The sequence below is a fragment of the Hyperoodon ampullatus genome, assembly GCF_949752795.1.
Source record: "Hyperoodon ampullatus genome assembly, chromosome: 4".
In the NCBI taxonomy this organism is placed as follows: domain Eukaryota; kingdom Metazoa; phylum Chordata; class Mammalia; order Artiodactyla; family Ziphiidae; genus Hyperoodon; species Hyperoodon ampullatus.
In genome coordinates, this window is record NC_136917.1 from 57,473,018 (window position 1) to 57,492,978 (window position 19,961).

General features: G+C 40.9%; 1 protein-coding gene across 8 annotated transcripts in view; it reads right to left on the reverse strand.

Moving 5' to 3' along the window:
- Nucleotides 1-5,304: 5,304 nt before the first annotated feature.
- Nucleotides 5,305-19,961, reverse strand: part of LOC307051380 (protocadherin alpha-C2) — a gene marked incomplete at both ends in the record, with an annotated part of 147,142 nt that continues 132,485 nt past the window's right edge. For all 8 annotated transcript variants that reach the window (XM_079701692.1, XM_079701689.1, XM_079701690.1 and 5 more), the window contains one exon: nt 5,305-5,615. In XM_079701692.1, coding sequence (XP_079557818.1) covers nt 5,305-5,615 — 311 coding nt within the window. The remainder of the gene's footprint in view (nt 5,616-19,961) is intronic.

A 19,961-nucleotide genomic window follows, 5' to 3' on the forward strand; every position in this document is an offset into this window, starting at 1 on the left:
CGCGTCCCCTGCATTGGCAGGCGGATTCTTAATCACCGCGTCACCAGGGAAGTCCCTACATTTCCTCTTTGCGATACACCTAGAACAGGTTTTATAAAGCTCAGCAACTGAATTTATCACTGCATGCAAGTGCTAGTTGTTGTTTATAGTAGCAAAAATTTGGATATAACCCAATTGTCCATTAATAGAGGAAAAAATGAGTACATTATGACATTATGATCTGTTATATGGGATTTGTACAGGAGTTTAAAAAAATGATTTAGAGTTGACCTGGAGAAATCTCCATGTTATTGTAAGTTAAAAAAACAAAAAACAAAAACTTCAGGGTAATGAGCATGGTATTAGCTTGTTTTTACTTAAAAAAGAAAGCAATTGAACTTACGTGTATGTGATATATACACATACACAAAAGTTTAATTCTCTACATTTTACCTAACTGATGCTGGGGCTCAGGACAGGCTGTCCCAAAATAGGCCACATATTTTGAACTAAAGTTACTTAAGAAATGGCCAATGCAAGAGGGACACCCTGACCTACCTTTCTGTCTCCCTGAAAGCAGGAAATAAATCTCCCGTGTGAAAAGTGCATTCCCTGCATCTGGATGTAGAAGGATGCCCTTATCCCCAGAGACAGGGTATTTGGTCCCAGAAGCATATTATAAACAAACCATGTTACTTCTTTATCAATACTACCCCAAGCCCAAACTGTTTTTAGACTCTTCACTAATTGATCACCCAAAACCTGTTTCTTTGACCTGTCAATTCCTTACTAATTTATCGTTTCCTTGTCTAAAAAGTACAAAAGCTGCCTGCTTTGGCCACTTCTTAGGTGCCATTTCTATAAGACATCCATGCGCGTGAAGTAAAATTTGTTTCTTTCTCTCCTGTTAATCTGTCTTGTGTCAATTTTAATATTAGTCCAGCCACAAGAACTCAAGGCAGGTAGAGGGGGACATTTTCCCCTTCCCGACACTGGTTATGACAATAAAGTTGCTATATACCACTCTTAGACACAACTTCAAAGGGAGAATAGCACCATGCTCACTGACTAAAGTCTCCTTCTTAATTATAATAGGAGTGTTTCCGTGTGGGTATGTGTCTGCAGACAGAAAAATGTGGCAAAGCATACCTTAAAATGTTAACAGTGGATACCTGTGTGAGGGAGAATTGAAAGAAGCTGGTTGAGGAAATTAACTTTTCTTTGTATGCCTCTGGATTCTTTGACTTATTAAAAAAAAAGAGCATGTATTACTTTTATAATAAAAATTCAATGTATAAAATTAAAGTTAGTCTAGTAAAAGCAGAGCTTAAAAATGGAGGCTGTTTAATTAGCCCTTCAGTAATGTTTATGGATCAGACGTCAATTTTTTTAGCTCTGCTGTAAGACCTACTGGCTGAGTGGTTGTCTAAATTGTTCATGTTCTTTGTGGACTGATGATGCCCAAGTCACATGATAATTGCATAACCTAACAAATTGCTGGGCTTTATGTTTTTCACTACCCAATTTTCCCCATTTCTTTATGTACTCTAGACTACATTTTATGGAGGCAAATTTATCAGTGTCTTTCTCACAGGAGCTTAAGCTCAGAGACAAGCTCAGAGACTTTTTTGAGAAAAGACCTTAAGGATTTAATGTTTCATCAGGCATTGGGTACAATGGTCTGTGAGGCACTGGAGGAAGCAAATTTTGTTCTGCACTGCAGAAGGTGAATATGAGGGGTGAGCAAAAAAGTGGAGTAAAAATATTTTTATTGCCAAGTATGTTATTTTACCATCCCCCATCTGCATTTTAATCAGTAGGGAAAGTGTCCTGAGGGTAATACCTAAATCTTTCAAAAAACGGATGAGGAGATGGAAGAAAAGGATTCTTAATAATAACTATATATTGAGCATTATGGTGTGCCAGACATTGTGCTAAAACCTTTTTGAGATTATCTCGCTAAATCTTCCCCACAAATCTATAAGGTCTGTATTATAATTATGCCTATTTTGTAGATGATGAAATGGAGGCTGAAGAACTGAGAGGAGTAGTGGCTTGTCCAAGGTTCCCCAGCCAGTAAGTGACAGAGTTAATACCAGTTTACTTTTTTCTATAAGTAGATTCACCATACATCCCAGTTTGCCTGAGCTAGTCCCAGTTTACATCTTGTATCCTGAAGTAATTAGTAATGGTGTCCCCTCTCCATCTCACAAATGGACCTGACAATAAATTTACAGCCGCTCCATCTCAAGATTTCCCGATCTTGGTACTATTGCTTTTGGGGGCTGGAAAATTGTTGTGAGGGGTTGTCCTGTGCATTATGGGTGTTTGGCAACATTGCTGGCCTCTACCCGCTAGATGCCAGTAGCCCCCCACCCAAATAACAAACAAACAAAAATGTATCCAGATGTTGCCAAATGTCCCCTGAGGGGCAAAGTTGTTCCTACTTGAGAATCACTGCATCTAAAGCCTATGCTCACAAAAATTTAACTACAGAAGGAAAATACCATCTATTTGCTACAGAACATGTACTATGAGTCTACCTATTACACTAGCTGGCATACACCCTGTACTCAATAAAAGTTCATTTCTTGGGGGCATTATTTGATTTCCCAATTGTAGAGAGGTACAAGGGCTAAACAAACAATGAACAAGATGACTGGAGGGCTCTACTGATTAAAATTGGTTTGTTGTAATTCTTATTAGAGAAGACTGAAATGGTGTACTGGGAAGTGACCCAGAAACCTCCTGGCTGCCCGTTCTGGTAATATTGTGGAATTTGATTCTTGATTCCATTGGGTGTCATGCCTTAGTAATGAACATAATAGCCAGGGAGACAGACAGAGAATGATACAGTACGTTTGACACTGCAACCTTCTTCAATCATAATAGCTAATAATAATCCGTGTTCTATTTTCTCCTACTCTTCCTCTTAGAAATGACCACCATTTCTTTCATACCACCATTTTCCATTTATTAGCAATAACAGAGGAAATACCAATAGCACCAATCAAAAATGAATCCGTATGACGTGTTTTATCCTTACAGCTGTAATAACTAGTAACTAACATGGATTGGAAAGCACTTTGCAAATGTAAAAAGTGCTGTACAGATGCATTATAATTATCACCATTAATAAATTAGCCCGATTCTCCTAGTATTCAAAAGGCACGTAAGGTCAGATACATGGGTTTCAGTGGGGCAAAATGATCACAACCTACAATGATGTAGCAATGGTTCACATGTGTTAGCAATAAGTTTTACCCCATGCAATCCTGCAGAGCTGAAGTTACACACCCTTCAAAAAATGGGAGAATGAAGCTAAAAGTAGACAAAACAGGTTTGGGTTTTTTTTGAGATTTAATGCTTTTAATAACAGACTCCCACCTCTTTTATGTTAACTTTTAAAAGATAATATAATTAATCAAACTTCTAAATTGTACATTTTAACAAATTAAAATTTCTTATTTAAGGTGACAGTAAACTTTATTATTCTCTATGAGCTGATATTCCAGATATTGTTAGAATTTCAAAGTATTCTGTGACTTCAAAGAGGTCAGATTGGTAAATTTTTGCTTGCACACCCTCAGGAAATATCTTCAGTATGCATTCCAGAACTGTTACTAGAGAAAAACAGCTTTAACCATTCCCTTGCCAGCAAGAGTCTTGGCAAGAGACAGCTCTTGGCTGACCATAAATAAAATTCCTTGAATCACCAGTATCTTGATTTAAGAAAGAAATTTTACTGTGTCTTTCATACACAAAAGTTGATTAACAATGGTTAAAAAAACTCTACTGCACTTTTTCACAGGTGTACAAAAGGAAATATAATGGAATTACATTCAACAATAAAGCTTAAAGTTCACTCTAGGTAATAGTTGCAGTAACATTCACATACACAAGCACAGAGTAAATATATATCAGGAGTCTTATAATAGCATACAGCATACATATGGGAGATTGAGCTCAGGTAACATCATAGGTGTTAGCAAGATTAGCAATTCAGAGTGTTATAGAAAAGGAAAACTAAACCAAAGAGAAGGTGTTGGCGATCACACCAAGACAAATCACAGAATTAGAAGATTGGAAAGTCTGCTCACTGTATGTATGAGAAAACAACATTTTTCTTCAATTTCTGGGTCTTGAGACAGTTGGTTAGAGAAGGTTGTGTATTCAAAGTGCACATAATTGTTTCTTAGAAAACAGAGAGAGAAAGATCCTTTTATTTAGTAATTAATACATGCAAGAGGCAGCCCCAGAGTGACCTGAAAGAGTAAAGCTGTGATTGGCAGGTGGCTGGTATAATACAGATGTTTCAGGCAATTCTCTTAAAGCACTTCTGTAGCAGCAATGATCATTTAAATGGCTGTAGACTGAATTCTCTTTCGAGGATAGTTTAGGGGAATTGAATTCATCATATTTCTCTTTAAAGATTTATAGTTATAGATTTTCTCTTTTTTAAATAAATCTATCAACAAACAGCATAAAGTGAGGTGCTGGGGTTTTCTTTTGCTTTTGCATATGTGTTGTCGGAAAAGAATCTGACCTTTTCATAATATCGTGTGCAAAAGAATTTTTAATAAAGTGAGCACAAGGACATATACAGGAAACACATCAGATCTGCTTCTGTTGCCCTGGTTGGCCCCCTGTTAAACACTTAACTATTGGCTTGTAGGTAAAATGCAGGTTTTAGGTATAATGACACCACAGCCAAGAGACTTAGGGATTCCTAAAGCCTTGTCAATGGGGGGAGTTTTGTCTGCTAGAGGGTGGCCACCGCCTCTTCATTTGTAAGATTTAGAAAGTCTGGTACCTTTTCGTTTCACATTTCCCACTGTTGATTTGCCTTTGTTTCCCAGCCCTCTTAGTCTAATCTGGCCCATCCCAGCCAACATATTCCCCAGTGGCCACACATACCCAGTGGCCACAGACACTCAAGCTGCTCAATCTCAAAACCTTTCAGCCTGCCCTGAAAGTGTCATCAAGACAGGATCCCCGGAGCACAGGGCAGAGAGTCCAACCTCTCACTGGCGGGGCTGGGAAGCCTCTCCTTTGTGGCGGAGGAGAAAGGAGACTTGGGTCTGCTTTTTAGGTTCTGAAAACAAGCCAGAGTGGAGAGAGAGAGTTAACACCAGACTTAGTAAAGCTTTTAAGACAAAACTTGTTAAATGTGATCTAGACAGACATAGGGAACTTTCTGCAGATTTCTGAAGTCTATAAGAAAGGGCTCATGTGGATAGGAAAAAGGAGTAGGGAGTTGCTACATGGGAGAGATTTGCCATTATTACAAAAACTGGCTAAGTGGCTTGTTTCCATTAGATGACCTCACTGGTCACTGTTGTCAGTCGTGCTGTTCCCTTTCTCTTTTTTCTCCTGGGTCTTGTTACCCTTCTTCTTTTTCTTCTTTTTCTTGGTATCCTCCTTTTTGCCGAAGGTTATGAAGTCACTTTTGTCAATTTGGCTGTTAGTAGGCTCCTGCCGGATGGAGATGATTGCAGGAGATCCTGGGATAATGAATTTGTCTGGCAACTCACCGGGACCAGATTGTTTGGGGTTGCCTGGTCCGTATTTAAAGGTCCAGCTGTTGCTGTTGACACCAGCACCGACTGGAGGGGACACCTCTCCTGCCTCTGGTTCTGCAAGACAAACCATCACAAGTCAGTCACAGAGTCAACATATGCTTTCCATACGCCACACCAGGAGCCTGAACACAGGAGAGGCTGCACAGATGGTCATGGCCCCCATGAAATCGTGAGTTATTTCTTCAAGCCTAGGGCAAGGCCAATGTTTGGAAACAAGCAGGAAGGCAGATTTTTTTCACCAGAGGGTCCAGAAATCTAGGTTTCTAGTAACATATTTTTGGTTCTTTGTGAAGAATTTTCTAAAGAATATCTGGTTGTGATTACCCTGCCTGGGAGTGGGGCAGGAAATGTACTGGATTAAAGCAGAATATGCAATAAAATACCTAGGAATAAATTTAACCAAGAAGACGAAAGACCTGTACACTGGAAACTTTACGACATTTATGAAAGAAATTGAAGGAGATAGAAACAAATGGAAAGGTATTCCATGTTCATGGATTGGAAGAATTAATATTGGTAAAATGCCCATACTACCCAAAGCAATCTACAGATCCAATGCAATCTACAGATCCAATGCAATCCTTATCAAAATTCCAATGGCATTTTTCACAGAAATAGAACAAACAATACTAAAATTTGTATGGAACCACAAAAGAACCCAGTAGCCAAAGCATTTTTTACTTTTATTTTTTAGATTTATTTATTTATTTATTTATGCATGCCACGCAGCATGTGGGATCTTAATTCCCCTACCAGGGATCAAACCTGTGCCCTCTGCAGTGGAAGCATGGAGTCTTAACCATTGGACCACCAGAGAAGCCCCAGCCAAAGAATTCTTGAGAAAGAAGAACAAAGCTGAAGGCACCAAGCTTCTAAACTACATCACAAAGCTATAGTAATCAAAACAGTATGGCATAAAAAAGACACACAAATCATGGAAGAGAATACAGAGCCCCAAAATAAACTCATGCAAAAATGGTCAGTTAATTTATGGCAAACAAGCCAAGAATATACAATGGGAAAAGGACAGTGTCTTCAATAAATGATGTTAGAAGAAATGGACAGCCACATATAAGAGAATGAAACTGGGCCTCTATCTTACACCATACACAAAAATTAACTCAAAATGGATTAAAAACTTGAACATAAGACCTGAAACCATAGAAATCCTAGAAGAGATCATAAGCAATAAGCTCTTTACCATCAGTCTTAGCAATGATGTTTTTGAACCTGATAACAAAAGCAACAAAAGCAAAAATAAACAAATGATACTACATCGAACTAAAAAGCTTCTGCACAAAGAAGGAAACCAACAAAATGAAAAGGCAACATACAGAATGGGAGAAAATATTTTCAAATCCTATATCTGATAAGGGGTTAGTATCCAAAATACATAAAGAAGTCATAGAATTCAATATTTAAAAAACTCCAAACAATCTGATTGAAAAATGGAAAGAAGATCTGAATAGACATTTTTCCAAAGAAGACATACAGATGGCCAACAGGTACATGAAAAGGTGCTCAATGTCACTAATCATCAGAGAAATACAAATCAAAACCACAATGAGCTATCACCTCACACCTGTTAGAATGGCTGTTATCAAAAAAACTAGAAATAGCAAGTGTTGGTGAGGGTGTGGAGAAAAGGGATCCCTTGTCCACTGTTGGTGGGAATGTAACTTGGTATAGCCACTATGGAAAAGAGTATGGAGGTTCCTCAAAAAATTAAAAATAGAGCTAGCATATGATCCAGCAATTCCACTTCTGGGTATGTATCTAAAGAAAGCAAAAACACTATCTTGAAAAGATATATGTACCCCCATGTTCACTGCAGCATTATTTACAATAGCCAAGATATGGAAGCAATTTAAGTGTTCATTGATGGATGAATGGATAAAGAAAATGTGATACACACACACACACACACACACAGCTGAATTTTATATATATATAAAATTCAGCCATAAAAGAGAATGACATCTTGCCATTTGTGACAACATGAGTGGACGTCAAGGGCATTATGCTATGTGAAATAAGTCAATATTTAAATATTTGACAAAATAACACTGAGAAAGACAAATACCATATGATCTCACTTATATGTGGAATCTAAAAAAACAAACAAAAAAACAAGCTTATAGATACAGAAAACAGATTGGTGCTTGCTAGATGGTGGTGGTGGTAGTGAAGGGTGCCAAAAGGTACAGACTTACAGTTATAAAATAAATAAGTCATGGGATGTAATGTACAGTATGGTAACTAGAGTTAATAATACTGTATTGCATATTTGAAAGCTGCTAAGAGAATAGATCTTAAAAGTTCTCATCATAATAAAAAAAAATGTTTTGTAACTATACATAGTAAGAGATGTTAGCTAGTCTTATTGTCATCATTTTACTATGTATACAAATAGTAAATCATATTGTACACCTGGAACTAATATATTATGTGTCAATTATATCTCAATTAAAAATAAAAGATAAGATATATATAGGTACATGTAAAGTATTATAGGACTGAGAAGCAAAAATTATTAATTGCACTTGAGAAAGTCAATTGAGATTCCAGAAGAGAGGTGAAATTTGCGCTGAGACTTGAGAAAATGATTATGCATCCACAGGGGTTTCCAGTGCAAGACTTTCCCAAGAGTCTAGTTGGAAGACACACCATAAAGTATACCAATGACTTCTAGAAGAGTAGAGGTCAGAGCTAGAGAAGAAGAGTAATGGTCTGTCTGAGCAAAGTGATCCCAGTGGCCATGACATTGAAACCTTTTGGCATCACAGCAGTGTTCATGTATCTGACACTGCTTCTTTGGTGGAGCCATGGCAAGTTCTGCCAGATAAACAGTTTACATTTGATTGTAGTTTGGGATTCTCTACATCTGCTACTTCCATCTCCTTACCTTCCACCACTTCTCAATCTCCTCTAATGTGGCATCCTTGAGCACTACTTTTCTAACATTGCTCACAGCAAGCTCACTGATTATATTACTTCCAAAGCCAGTGGTCACATTTTAGTCTTCATCTTATTGAACTTCTCAGCAGCATTAGTAATCCCCTTCTTGAAACACTTATTTTTTTATGAGTTCCTTATCAAACCATTCTCCTGACCACTCTCTCTGGCTGTTCTTTGTCAGCTTCCTCGCAGGATCCTCTTTACCTATGTATTGCAGCTTCCTTGGGTTTAGCCCTAGACCTTTCCTTCTTCTTTCTCTTCACTCTCTCCTTTTGGAATCTCAGCCTGTCCATGGGTAAACATACCATCTAAATATGCTGATGAGATACAAATGTATACTTAAAGCCCATAGGTCTCTCCAATCTCATGTATCCAACTGCCTATCTGGTATCTCCTCTTGGCAGTCTCATGGGCAACTCAAACTGAAGGAATCTGAAATCAAACTCATGATTCCTCTCCTCTATTTCCTTCTAAATCTCTCATCTCAATCGATGATATGCCATTCACTCCAATGCTCAAGGCAGAAGCTTCAGAGCCATTATTCATTTTTCTCTATTCTTCATTTATAATATACCAACACCTGTCATTTCAGCCTCCTAAACATATCTAGACTTTGTCCTCTTCTCCCCATTTTCACTGCTGCTACCTTTTTTCAGGACACGATTATCTTGTATGTGAATTACAGCAATAGCCTCTTCCTTGTTCAGCCTGCTTCTACTTTTGCCTCTCTCTAACCTTCCACACATAGCCAGAGTCACCTTTATTCCTTAAAGTCTTTCTCCGTTTTTAAAATACTGAAGTATAACATGCACACAGTAAAAATCCTTTTAAAAATAGAAATTATTTTATATCACTCCCCTTGCTTAAAATTATTTGAAGGTTTTCTATTGCCTTGAGAGGAAAAAAAAAATCAAACTCCTTAACATGGTATACAAAGCCCTTCAATAGCCTGTTATTTTTTATTCTCCAATTTCACCTACAAGTGTCTCTCTTACCACTATCCTCCAGCCACACAGGTTTTCTTTCAATTCCTCAACACCCCTTGGGATTGTTTTTGCCTCAAAATCTGTACACATAACGGTTTCTGTTTGCCTAGAATGGTCTCCCCTCCATGCATAGCACGACTCCTCATTCTTCAAGTCTGTGCTTAATTGAAACCTCTTCAGAGAGGCATTCTATGACCATCCTAGCCAAGCAGCACCCACTTCACCTCTATCTCTATCACTGAAGGTCCAGAGAAGCAGAAAATATGTATTTTTTAATGTTTAAAAATTTTTTTACTGGAGTACAGTTGATTTACAGTGTTGTGTTTCAGGTGTACGGCAAAGTGAATCAGTTACACATACATATATATCCACTCTTTTTTTTTAGATTCTTTTCCCATATAGGCCAGAGTATTGAGTACCTTCCTGTGCTATACAGCAGGTCCTTTTTAGTAATCTATTCTATAAGAAAATATATGTTTTATTCAGCAATGTGTAGCCAGTGTCTAGCACAATTCCTGGCCCATAACAGGTGTTTGATAAATACTTGCTGGATGGATGAATGAAAGGACTGATGTGAGAAATGGAAGTGGTGCCCACTCCTTAGCAGATCAAATAACTTTCCATTGCCGCACTTTGGAGTCCCTAAAGACAACCAGGAAATGCATGTGAAGTGCTGAGGCTGACTCCAGCACAGTGAAAGAGCTCAATAAATGGAATCACACATGGGCAACTATACATGGCGCAGCTCTCAGGGCTAGGACGGCAGGGTAAGGATATTGCAAATTTAGTCCAAATACCAGCAGACTGTAGGGAAAGGGGGTAGGAGAGTTTCTTTTCTCCCATAAACCCCTTTGCTACACCATGCTTCCCCTGGCAGAACTGACACTACAGCTCTTTGGACATAGGGCTATAGATACTTTTTCCTCTGAGACTGATTTCTTTGATTCGTCTAAGATAATCAAATCTGCAATTGACCTCAGCCAGAATCTGCCTGTTGACCTTTCAAATACAGGCCCTGCCCCTGAGAGACTGAGACAAAGTGAGAAATGCATTTAAAAGCCTCTGACTTGGTGTCTAGGAGAACTAGGTTTCAACACCACTCTGTAGTCCTTTAGTTGCTCTCACAGAGTCCAGGATGGAAATTTTTCTGACCACAGCCAGGACTCTGTATGAGGCCTTTAGGACTGTCATCTGGAAGTGCAGAGTTCAGAGATATTTTTATCTTGCAGAGTTAAAGGACCTTAATGACCGTGCCTATAGGCAGGGGGAGCCTCTCACAGCAGGATCCCTAAGAGTTGATGAGCTTCTTTTACATGTCACTGAGCTTCTTCGGCCTTTGCTGGGAGTATTGGTTGGGTCTGATTCAGCCTCCACTCCAAGAAGAATTCAGGTGCATCCTCCTCATATTCAGCTTCTGCAGAGCAGAACAAGATCTGGTTTCTCCAGTGCCTCCCGGATCCTTGTACCCCAACCTGTTCTGGCTGATGTGTGCGCAAACATCTCTGAGGGTTCATTCAGGTGAAATAATATCTTAAGGCTGTGACAAACAACATTTACTGACCTCCTAAATCTGAGTCCCTTTTGGCCAAGAGCACTGAAGCCCTTGGCCAGCTTCGCTTATAAAATGCTGTGACTTTGGGGCAGAATCAAGGAGATACTCCTTGAAGAGAGAATCTCATGAGAAAGATGAAAAAGGAAGACGAGGAAAAGATGAGAAGGAAAGATACACCTGTTCTACCCGTAACCCCAGCCCAGGGCCAGTCTCAGGTCAGTCAAGGGAATGTTTCTTCTTTCAGTGCTGCCTCCCTCCCCCCGCTCCTGGGATCTCCCACAGGTCCCCTCCCCTCTGCTCCCAGGGGACCCAGCTCACTGGCTCACAAAGATAAGACTGAGATGCAGCCACGACCCAAATGAATGGATCTATTACAGCCTGGAAAGAGGACTTCTGAAAGACATCAAGTGGTGGAGGATCAGCCCTTCCCTGACATTCAGATTACAACCCAATGGAATTTGAAAGTTTAATAGAGTATGATCATAACTATAGTAAAAGGTTTTGCCTTTTTTTTTTAATTGGCTGATTTCTCCACAGTAGGTAGGGATACATGTAAAAATATAAACAACATACACTTTTTGTTTTACAAAGGCATGCAGATCTGCAGCTTTAAAAACTGCCCTATGGGGGTAGCTGACCACTTCACCTAATCCAATAACCCACTTTAGGCACTTCCCTTAGACACTGCCCAGGGTCTTTTTGGCAACATTCTCTACTTTCTTCTTTCATTCTAAACTAACTCTGGCTGGAGTTTAGCCTCAGTGACTGGGAACAATTGAGCTGGAGGCTTTGCCAGTGCAGATGCCAGGGAAGGTCCTGAAGATTGTGAAGCAATGCCAGACTTGTAAACCTACCCTCAACCCCTATTCTAATCTGCTCCGGACAATCAACTAAGGCCAGGAGAGGTTTATCTGATTTACACAGACTTCTCCTAACGGAACAACCCACAGTCATTTTGACCAAGAATAGTACTTTCAGGAAAGTTTTTAGAGGGGCAAGGCTGGAGAATGTTGGAGGATTTTTAATCCTCTTTTCCTCTCCTCCTCTTGTTTGCTCTTCTGAACTTGAGGGCTTGCCCTGGTTCTATCACTTAATGGTACATAGTCCTGGGAAATTTACATAAACGACTCTGAGCCTCAGTTGCCTCAGGCATAAAATGGAGGTGATCACCTTCCTGTCTTCATCAGGGTTATGAATTAGTTAACATTTACTCTGCCTTCCTATGTGCTAGGCACTGGGCTAAGCAGATCTGCATATGTTATATAATTTTTACTCCTCACAAGAACCATAGGAAGTAGATATTGCCAATATCCATGTCTGCTTTATAGATATGTTGGTTTTATAAATGAAGAGGCTGAGGACCAACCGTCACAGGGTTACTAACTGGTGGAGTCTGGGACTCAAATCTAGGTAGTCTCACTCCAGTTACGAACGAGACCCACATCCTGAGCTGTATATGAAGGCCCTTTGAAAACCCTGAAGCATTATACAAATGTAGCAATGGCTCTGGCTATATCCGTTTAGTGACCATTTGGGAGACGGTGATGCAGGCAGGAGCCTCTAAGCGAGAATCAATAGAAAGAAGTGTGGAGGTGGGGGGAGGGGTGGGGCTGCAGGAGTGAGTGCTCAGCTCTGGAAAATCGCAGCCCAGCGATTGCAGCAGCAGGTTGCAGCCCCTCCCCTTCGCTCCCCATTCATCCCTTTGTTACCATCTCTGGGATTCTGGTGCTGAGGTTAATAAAGAGCTTCCAGAAAACCCATCATTTTGATTAAAGCCGGGGACCATCTTGCCAGACAGCACTCTGGAGCCTGCCTACCACCCACTCTGCTAGGTCCGTGCAGCCAGCAAAGGCTATTAAATGATTACAGCCATTTCCGGCCCCACCAGACAGCTCCCCTGGACTGCTTGTTCTCCGGCGAGGGCTGCTGCTTCTGCTGCTGCCTCTGGCCACGCAGGGAAGGGTTAGGGCACGGAAGGCTGTGCAGATTCTGGGTTTGCAAGTGAACACCCAGGCTTTCTGCACAGGGACACCTTGCTTCTCCTGGACTCCTTTCCCACCCCACCAGCCACTGCGGCCCTTCAAGCAGCTCCAATTTCATTTGAGCCTTCTGTGGCTTTGAGCAACCATTTTGTGTGTGTGTGTGTGTGTGTGTGTGTGTGTGTGTGTGTGTGTGTGTGTGTGTGTGTGTGTGTGTGTCTTTCTTTGTCTCTCCCTCTCTTTCTCTACCAGAACTTGGCAGATTGTAGAATTATACATGCTCAGACCAAAACGCAAAAAGCATCTGCCATCAAACCCACTGAAAGACCAGGATGTAAAACATATCTCGCTCCCTCCCTACCCCCTATCCCACCATCTGTAGGGTTTGTGGACTGCTTGGACAAGCTCCGCCTCCTCTCCCTCACTCGATCCTTTATGAATTGGGCAAAGTAAATCTGAGTAATTACAGCCCACAGGAGAATGATGGCTGGAAACCCAAATCCTGTCCAGGATCAGAGACAGGGAAAGAAAGCTAAAACCACCTGGGCATTTCCCCACTGCTTCTTAGTCCTTCAATTGACAGTGGAAAGAATTTTCCATGGAAACAGGGGAATGTAAAAATATACTCCCTGTTCTCTTTAAGACTTTGGGCTCTATAATCAGAATACTAGGCTTAAATCTGGCTACATCATGTAAATTATGTGATGTTTAGCAAATTAATTATCTCTGGGCCTCAGTTTTCTTGTGTAAAGGAATAATACCATCCACCTCATAGGGTTGTTACGGGACTAAATATAATTATCCTTAGAGAGCACATAACACAGTGCCTAGCATAAAGTAAAAGCTCATCACATTTTACCTGTTAGTAAGATCAGAGTAGAAGATTCACTCGTTTAAGGAATATCAATCGACTGCTTATTATGGGCCAGGTACTTTCTTAGGCACTTTATTAAGCACTTTGCATACACATATATTATATATATATATATATATATATATATATATATATATATATATATATAAATAATAAAAAATATATTTTTAAGATTTCCATTTTATAGATAAGGAAAGTGAAGGCTTAAATTACCGCAAGATTGTCTGCCCTGAATCAAACAGTGATTTGGTAATAAAGCTGAAAAATTATTCTTGTACTGACTCCTCAGCTCAATATTAGAATTATTATTATTTTTTTTTACTTCTATTGAAGCCTGTTGGGATGGGGGAGAAGACAGAGCTGAGCTGATTCACAGGCCTAGCATCCTGATCCCTACAGTAGCTGGGAAGGGATGGTGTGTGTGTGTGATCAGAAGGTAGGCTTGGTGATGGGGAACTAATCTGATAGCCACTCCCCAGAGGCTGCCACTTCTGGGTGTTTCACCCGCTCAGGGCGGGTTGAGTGAGCTGGAAGAAGACTGTGTGGCTGTTTGGTGCCTCAGGCCACAGCTGGGCTAATTTTCAGTAATCTTGGAGCGGAAGAGATAAATACAGTGGCATATTTTTAAAGCCACAGCTCTAGCTTTGTGCCCAAAATAACTCTGCCATTTCTAGGTTGACTATAAAGACACCACGTGCTGAGAACCCAGATTCAAAAATTGGAATGGCTGGTCTCAAATCTTCCTAGCTCTCCACAGCCAGCTAAAAACACAAAATAAAATAACATTTCTTCTTTCTGTGACCCCGTCACCTAGGAGGGCTCAGGCTGCATGGTTTTCTCTACCTTATTTTCTCATCACTAAAGTCCTCCAGGGTCTTGGGAGGGCAATTTCCTCTTACAATGTCCCCTGCCCCAGCTGCTGTTATAAGCTGGGGTAGCAGAATGCTTAAAATGAACGTTTGGGGGTCACACATTTTGAGTTGAATCTCAGCCTTAGCACTTATTTGTTGTGTAACCTTGAGCAAGTCACTCGGCCTCTCAGTATTCTTTCACATGTAAAACAAAGATAACAATATCCATCTAATGGGATTGTGATCATTAAAAAGAGACAATGCTCATAAATCACACAGAATAACATTTGGCATGAAGAAGCCGAAATAGAGGATACGTATTATTACTACGCAGTAGTCCTCTAAGGAACCTGACTCCTCTAACAACTGATTCCTGGTTGCAGTACTTCCAGAAACTATTTTCCACGGGCCCTCCTCCCATCAGGCTCTGCCCCTCCCAGGGATCATTAAAACTGGCTAGCTGTGAGTCTTCCAGCTTAGAAACAGTTGCTAGGTAGGGAGCCATTCTCCAGAGCCCTCAGAAACAGGCAAGAAGGAGGCAGCTCAGGCAAGGTGGACAGCACCCTGGATTAGGTATCAAAAGCCATGGGTTCAAATTGCAGCTCCACGATTCCGCTTACTAGTCTTTTCTACTGCAGTGTTTGGGTGACAGTGACTTGTAGTTTCTTTATCTGTAAAATGGATATAGTAGCTACCTCCCAGAGGCATTGTTATCCATTCGACTAAATTTATTTAATATGTACAATAAATCAGACATGGTGCTAGGAATTAGGTGCATTGTTATCCGTTCAACTAAATTTATTTATTATGTACAATAAATCAGACATGGTGCTAGGAATTAGGGTATAGGGTTATGAAGAATACTTGGACAGGTACCCTGCCCTCAAAGAGTTACAGTGTAGAAAAAGACAAGTAAATGAATAAATACAATATTGTTTTACGGAATAAACAAGGTAGAGAAACTCTGACATCTTTATGGCATTAAACTCTCTAGAGAGAGTGTGTGCAGAGGTTAAGAGCACAAGAGCCTTGTTTCAGATCCTGGCCCCAACATTTACTAGACAGATGTGTGACCTTACTTAACCCTAGGTGTATCAGTTTCCTAAGCATTAAAATGGGTATAATAATAGACATCTCTGTGGGTGGTTATACAGATTAAAGGAGTTAATACATGTAAAGTGTTTAGAACAATACTTGGCTTGAGTGCACAAAACATGGTTTAAGTGCTCAATGCAGGTGAGCTATTACTGTTAATTATTCACAAGTAAATTCTCTCCTTTCGGTGCTCCAGTATTCTCAACCCTGAGGGCTAAGTCCCTTGAAGATGGTGTCACTGAGTTTAAGTGACAGAGAGGTGGGGGTTAGAGGGAGTGTAAAACAAGTGCAGTCAACCCCAGATAAAAGAGCGCCAATTTGATATGTTCATACCCTATAACCAATAATCCCACTTCTGAAAATTTATTCTATATAATAGGAGTGCAAAATATATATGTATAAGAATGTGGGGACTTCCTGGTGGTCCAGTGGGTAAGACTCCATGCTCCCAATGCAGGGGGCCCGGGATCAATCCCTGGTTGGGGAACTAGATCCCGCATGCATGCTGCAACTAAGAGATTCCTCATGCCGCAACTAAAGATCCTGCGTGCCGCAACAAAGACCAGGTGCAGCCTAAATAAATAAATAAATATTTTAAAAAAAAAATCATGTACGTTGTTTAAAAAATGAATAGGGACTTCCCTGGTGGTCCAGTGGTTAAGAATCTGCCTTCCAATGCAGGGAACGTGGGGTCGATCCCTGGTCAGGGAACTAAGATCACACATGTTGCAGGGCAACTAAACCTGCCTGTCACAATTACAGAACCCGCACGCCGCAACTACTGAGCCCGTGTGCCGCCTCTCAACTAGAGAGAGGCCAGTGTGCCACAAGGAAGAGCCTGCGCGCCACAACGAAAGATCCTGCGTGCCGCAACTAAGACCTGATGCAGCCAAATAAATATCTTTTAAAAACCATATATACCAATGGGAAACTGGATAAATAACATAATATAGACATACAACACTGTATGCCCCTATTAAAGAAGAATGAGGCAGGTCTATATGTAGTGACTTGGAAAGGTATTTGTTAAAAAATAAAAGCAAGCTATATACTAATATGCATAATATTATCACATTTTGCTTTTTGAAAGCCTACATATTTTTAATAGACATAGAAAAAACATTCATACATCAATTACATAATTAAAAATTAATTTGAAAAATATTTGGAAGAGTGAACCCTGGTGTAAACTCTGGACTCTGGGTGACAGTGATGTGTCAGCATAGGTTCATCAACTGTAACAAATGCACACTCTGGTGCTGGTTAACAATAGTGGTGGAGCCTGGGCAGGTGTGAGGACAGGAGCTCACAGGAACTCTCTGTACTTTCCACTCAATCTTGCTATGAACCGAAAACTGCTCTAAAGAAATAAAGTTTATTAATTAAAAAATATATTTGAAGCATACAGACAAAACTGTTAATGGTGGTTGCCTCACTGAAGGGGAGTGGAACGGAGGGAAACTTGAATATTTTCACGTAAATGATGCTGTACTGTTAATATTTACATCAACAATGTAACTGCGTATTATTTTATAATACAGTACTTTAAACTTTACAGTATAAAAAATCTGGGGGATACACACTAAGCTCTTGGTAGTGGATGACTGAAGTAAGGGAGTAAGGTGCTACCCATTTTTAAAATTAATTAATTAACTTATTTATTTTGGCCATGCCACGCGGCGTGTGGGATCTTAGTTCCCTGACCAGGAATCAAACCCATGCCCTCTGCAGTGGAAGTGTGGAGTCTTAACCACTGGACTGCCAGGGAAGTCCCCTACTCATTTTATTTTAGTTTTTACAGATTTAATTTGTTATGATTTTTGTCCGTTTAGAATTAGAGACAGAGAGATTAAAAAGAATACTAGCCCAGCCTACTTGCTTAATCAGCTGCAACTTCAAAAACTAGCTCAAGGGCTTCCCTGGTGGCGCAGTGGTTGAGAGTCCGCCTGCCGATGCAGGGGACATGGGTTCGTGCCCCGGTCCGGGAAGATCCCACATGCCGTGGAGGGGCTAGGCCCATGAGCCATGGCCGCTGAGCCTGCGCGTCCGGAACCTGTGCTCCGCAACGGGAGAGGCCACAACAGTGAGAGGCCCGCGTACCGCAAAAAAAAAAAAAGCCAAAGAAACCATAAGGTACCTGAAGTTAGTCTCCACATTTTCTTAGACACGATCAAACCAAGTCCAGCAGAGTTACCTAAGAACATTTCCAAGGCCACGCCTTTTTACAAAAATGCTGCATTCATCACCCTCTTTTTTTTTTTTTTTTTTTTTTTGTTGCGGTACGTGGGCCTCTCACTGTTGTGGCCTCTCCCGTGAGGAGCACAGGCTCTGGACGCGCAGGCTCAGCGGCCATGGCTCATGGGCCTAGCCCCTCCGGGGCATGTGGGATCTTCCCGGACCGGGGCACGAACCCATGTCCCCTGCATCGGCAGGCGGACTCTCAACCACTGCGCCACCAGGGAAGCCCTCATCACCGTCTTGGTCCCACATGTCTAGACACTCAAAGTTTCTAATCCCTGATTTAGGTGGAGGAAAACACTAGGTTGATAGCTTATGAATTTGTCTTGACCCATTACAGGATGATTTTTGCAGATTCAGTAGAGCTAAGGAGGCTCAATAGAGGCTCCTTTCTTAAAAACAAACAAACAAACAAACCTGGTGGCTCTCCACTGCCAGCAACTGAATGAAAGTTCTAATTCTTTAGCAGGATTGTTAAAGCCCAACAAAATCTGACTCCAGTCTACCTTTCTGATCTCATTTCCCAACAGTCCTCCACTCTACCCCGCCCATCAAATGCACTCATTCTGTTCACCCAGATTACGCCTTCTGGGTTTAAGGCTCACACACGCACATGTATTGTTCCCTTTGTCTGGAACTCTCTTTCTTCCCGCATTCTATGTACCATCCTTCAATACCCAGTATTGAATGTCACATACTCTTTGATCTGGTCCCCTAAATTCCCAATTCCATCTTCTGGGCTCCCACAATATCTAACATTCATGGTTGCTGAGGGAGGGTTTGGGCCCTGTGAAAACAATTAAGAGGTCCTTATCAGGAAAGATGAACCAGCTGACCATATTTACATGGGGTTTGTATGGATTACCACATAGATTGACTCTGGGTCCCATTCTGGACCGACAAGCTTCCTTATTGGACCTGCCTATACATGGCACTATTATGGTCCTGACACTGCAATATTTCCATCTTACTTCTTTACATTTCTGTCTCCCCCACTAGATGATGAGGACAGGACTGTGTTATATTTAGTATCGTATTTGCATCACCTAGAACAAAGACTGGCTATAAGTAGGTACTTAACAAATGTTTGTTTAATGACTATAGGAAGTTCCGACCAAATTCTACACTGAAGCCAAGCCAAGGAGAGTACCCTTGGACAGGATAGTCTAATATTTTATGTGTGTGTATGTGTGTGCGTGTGAGAGAGAGAGAGGGAGAGGGAAGGAGGGAGGAAGAGAGAGGATATGAATGAATGAATGAAGGGGTATTTTAAAAGAGAATGCTTCTAGTGGTGGTGGTTAATGGTAAAGTTCTAGGGACCTGCCTGTTAGGTGAGTTTTGTGAGGATCTTCCTAGTGCCCTTCAAATCACAACCATTTAGAAGGCTAGTATCTTGGAGGCAAGGTTGTGACCCTGAGTGAGAAAAGACCAAGGAAACTAATTTATATCTCTAAGTGCCCAGAATTAGAGAGAGCACACTGAAAAGCTCACCTTCCCTACAGAAATTTCCCCAAGGCAGATATTTAGAATCAATTTATACTTGGTCCAACAGAGGGAAATTGACATGACACTGATCATTGACTAAACACAACCCCACTGGCTGCAGATTGAGGGACAGCAGTCAGATCGACATCTTAGTGACACAAGGAGCCTCTAGGGGATGCTGGCCTCCAAGGAGAACCTTCCATGGGTCTCATGGCTAGTCACTGTCAGAGGCAAGAGGGTGATTTAGTTTCCAGTCAGAGCTGCTGAAGGTGCTGAGATGCTCTAGGCTTTGGAATTGCTTAGCCTGTTAGGATTTCGAGGAGGTAGCTAGTGTGAGAATAGGTTTGTTATGCAAAATGCTCCTAAAAAACAAACAAATCCT